The sequence below is a fragment of the Hevea brasiliensis genome, chromosome 7, assembly GCF_030052815.1.
Source record: "Hevea brasiliensis isolate MT/VB/25A 57/8 chromosome 7, ASM3005281v1, whole genome shotgun sequence".
Classification (NCBI taxonomy): domain Eukaryota; kingdom Viridiplantae; phylum Streptophyta; class Magnoliopsida; order Malpighiales; family Euphorbiaceae; genus Hevea; species Hevea brasiliensis.
In genome coordinates this window covers 95,443,016-95,445,643 of record NC_079499.1, presented here as the reverse complement: position 1 = coordinate 95,445,643, position 2,628 = coordinate 95,443,016, and the positions used below count along the sequence as shown (strand labels likewise).

The following is a 2,628-nucleotide window of genomic DNA, read 5'->3' as shown; positions in this document are numbered from 1 at the left end:
CAAACCATCACCTCAATTTGACACATAAGCACTTTATGGTTTAACTTTAAAGAAAGACATTTTCAAATTGGAAAAAATTAACTTAATTCGGTATAAATTTAAAATATAAATATATAAATTTAATTATTTTATCTTTAGTATATGTGTTCTGTTTTGAATTCATGATGAATCAAATTTAATAAAAGATTTTTCAAATTAGATTAGACATCAAATAAATAAACAAGTGTTAATCAAGAATTTCAACTTATTATTACTTTTGAAAGATTTTAGATATATAGAAAGAATATAATTTTTCTTCCTAACCCGTATGAAAAAGTGAAAAAAAAAAGACAATGAAAATTTTAGAATATTTTCTATGTAGAGTTTTCTCGCTCCAAATATGTGGTTCCTCAATGAAATAAATAGAGATACATGGAAAATTTTTTGCCTATACTTAGTTCATAATGTACTTAAACTACAAATATGCGAGATCAGGTATATCTCACTATATATCTTGTATCTTGAGTTTATAATGAACGAAGTTTAGATAAGAAAAATACCAGATAAATGTACGTCAAAAGTATTGCATAACCTGCCAAATGATTAAATCCCATTAGGCAAATAGTTTCCTTACTTTGCCAATGAATCTCCGGCACACTGGACACACCTTGTTTTCCTCGTTTAAAATCCTGCCAAATAAATCAAATGTATAAATTTCCTTTTTCACCCAACCCTAGCAATTGCAATCAAATTTCAATATTTCTCTCTATATATGGAAAATTTTTATTTAAATTTGATCATCATGAACTCAAAATATAATATGTACGGTGGGATTCATAAATTTATATCTTGAATTAATGATGGAACAAGTTTAAATATACAATCGAATATGTACCTTCGAGCACAAATATAGCAGGTAGCACAATGACCACAAGGAACAAAGAAACAATTACGTTCCTCATCATAGCAGATTACGCATAGTTTGGCATCATATAATTCCGCCGAGGCTTTTTTGCTGCTACTACTGTTATTATCACCACTACTAGCATTGCAACATCCTGATTCTAAATCTATATTGCATGTTCCATAGGTAAATGCCATTGCCTTTCCTTGTCGTAAAGGGTTAGTCTCGGTAGCTGATCCTACTTCATCCGAGCTGCTTTCATCACCAGTATCCGTTATATATTTCATAATCAGGAAAACAACAAGCATCGTCAAGGCTGCATAATTGAAAAACACTGCTAATTATTTCAGAAGATTAAAAAGAAAAGATCCCCAACTGTTTAACTTTTACCTATATATATTCTATACAAGCAATTAAATTTAATTTATGTTTGGAAGTGTGATTAGTGGTTGATAATTAAGCAGACAATTAACCTACCTAAAACTGCAATGTAAGCAGATAAACGAGCCAAAAATACAAATGCTGTCCACCATTCAGTCACACTATCCTGAAAAATAAACCAGAGGAAAATTCAATATCATCAAGACATAATTAATAGCAATACGGGGAGGGACTCGAAATTGGATTTTTATCTAAGTTTTTGCTTAATCATATATAATTAATATAACAACAATTAAGTTTTTTTCTACGAATCCTTTTCTGCCATTAGAGATATCAGATTCGCATTAATATTAAACCATAACTAATAATAATAAAATAGATAGAGAAAAATAAACTCACTGCATTAGTAGTGGCCAAATTTTTGCTTGTAGTTATGGTTAGATTAAGGGAGTTGGATTTTGCAAGGTGGACTTTAAAATGCTTTAGCCCTTCTGCCATGGAGTACATTGATTTGCTTTTGCTGTAGGGTCTGCTCAACGGCCTCTCTGTGTTGTTCTTTTGTATCTGGAAAATGGAAAATGACTAATTTTTTCCCCATTGGAAGACCAAAACTGTAGTGTTAAAAAGAAAGGAATTAATTAGCTCCCACATTACCTTCAGATACCTTGAATTCCTTCTTCGAAATCTCAAATCAAGCTTCTTCCATGACCAGACACACACGTTTCAAGAATAAATGGCAATGCCTGTGACTGGGATTTCAGCACTAACATTCCTGCAAGAAATATGCTACTTCGATACTGGGAAAAGAACGCCAAGAACAAGATCCAGACATTGAAATTTTGGAAGGAAAATGCAGTGAGAGACATGTGCTCTAGCGAGGGACACAACACAAAGACATGCATGTAAAGTTTATAGTTAGCATTAGCAAGAATGGTAGCTGGTGGACTGGCTATAAGACTCTCAACTGCTCTAGTTTGATGGTTTGGCCAGTCTTCTGCAATTTGAATGGCAGGTTGGACGACATTTTTGGTTGGGTATACAAGTATTGTGGGCCACTTTCAAATTCAAATGGAATCTTGGGTCCAATGCTAGCTGCCTGAAAGCACCAACACTGTGGTCAAAGCTTGTAAGTTGTAATCTCAATGATAGGAACATTTGATGTTGTTAGGTATTAATTAATTAATAGATGAGCTTTTGTTGTTAGTTGGTGCTTGCAAAGGTCAATTGATACCAAATTATGTGGGTGTCCTTCAGAAAACTGAGCTTGGTTCAAGAAGAAAGATGGAAAGTTAGGTGGATATGAATTTCACCATCATATAGAACCATGCTAAATATCCTGTGGACCCAAATTAAGAAAGTCTAGA

General features: G+C 32.8%; 1 protein-coding gene across 1 annotated transcript; it reads right to left on the bottom strand.

The window, feature by feature from the left end:
- Nucleotides 1-328: 328 nt before the first annotated feature.
- On the bottom strand, nucleotides 329-1,854 carry LOC110643424 (E3 ubiquitin-protein ligase APD4). Its single transcript, XM_021795797.2, has 4 exons — nucleotides 1,664-1,854; nucleotides 1,361-1,430; nucleotides 875-1,135; nucleotides 329-668 (listed from the first exon to the last, which is right to left on the bottom strand). The coding sequence occupies exons 2-4, from the start codon at nucleotides 1,414-1,416 to the stop codon at nucleotides 593-595; spliced, it is 393 nt and encodes a 130-aa protein (XP_021651489.2). The 5' UTR covers nucleotides 1,417-1,430; nucleotides 1,664-1,854; the 3' UTR covers nucleotides 329-592.
- Between the last annotated feature and the right edge of the window lie 774 nt (nucleotides 1,855-2,628).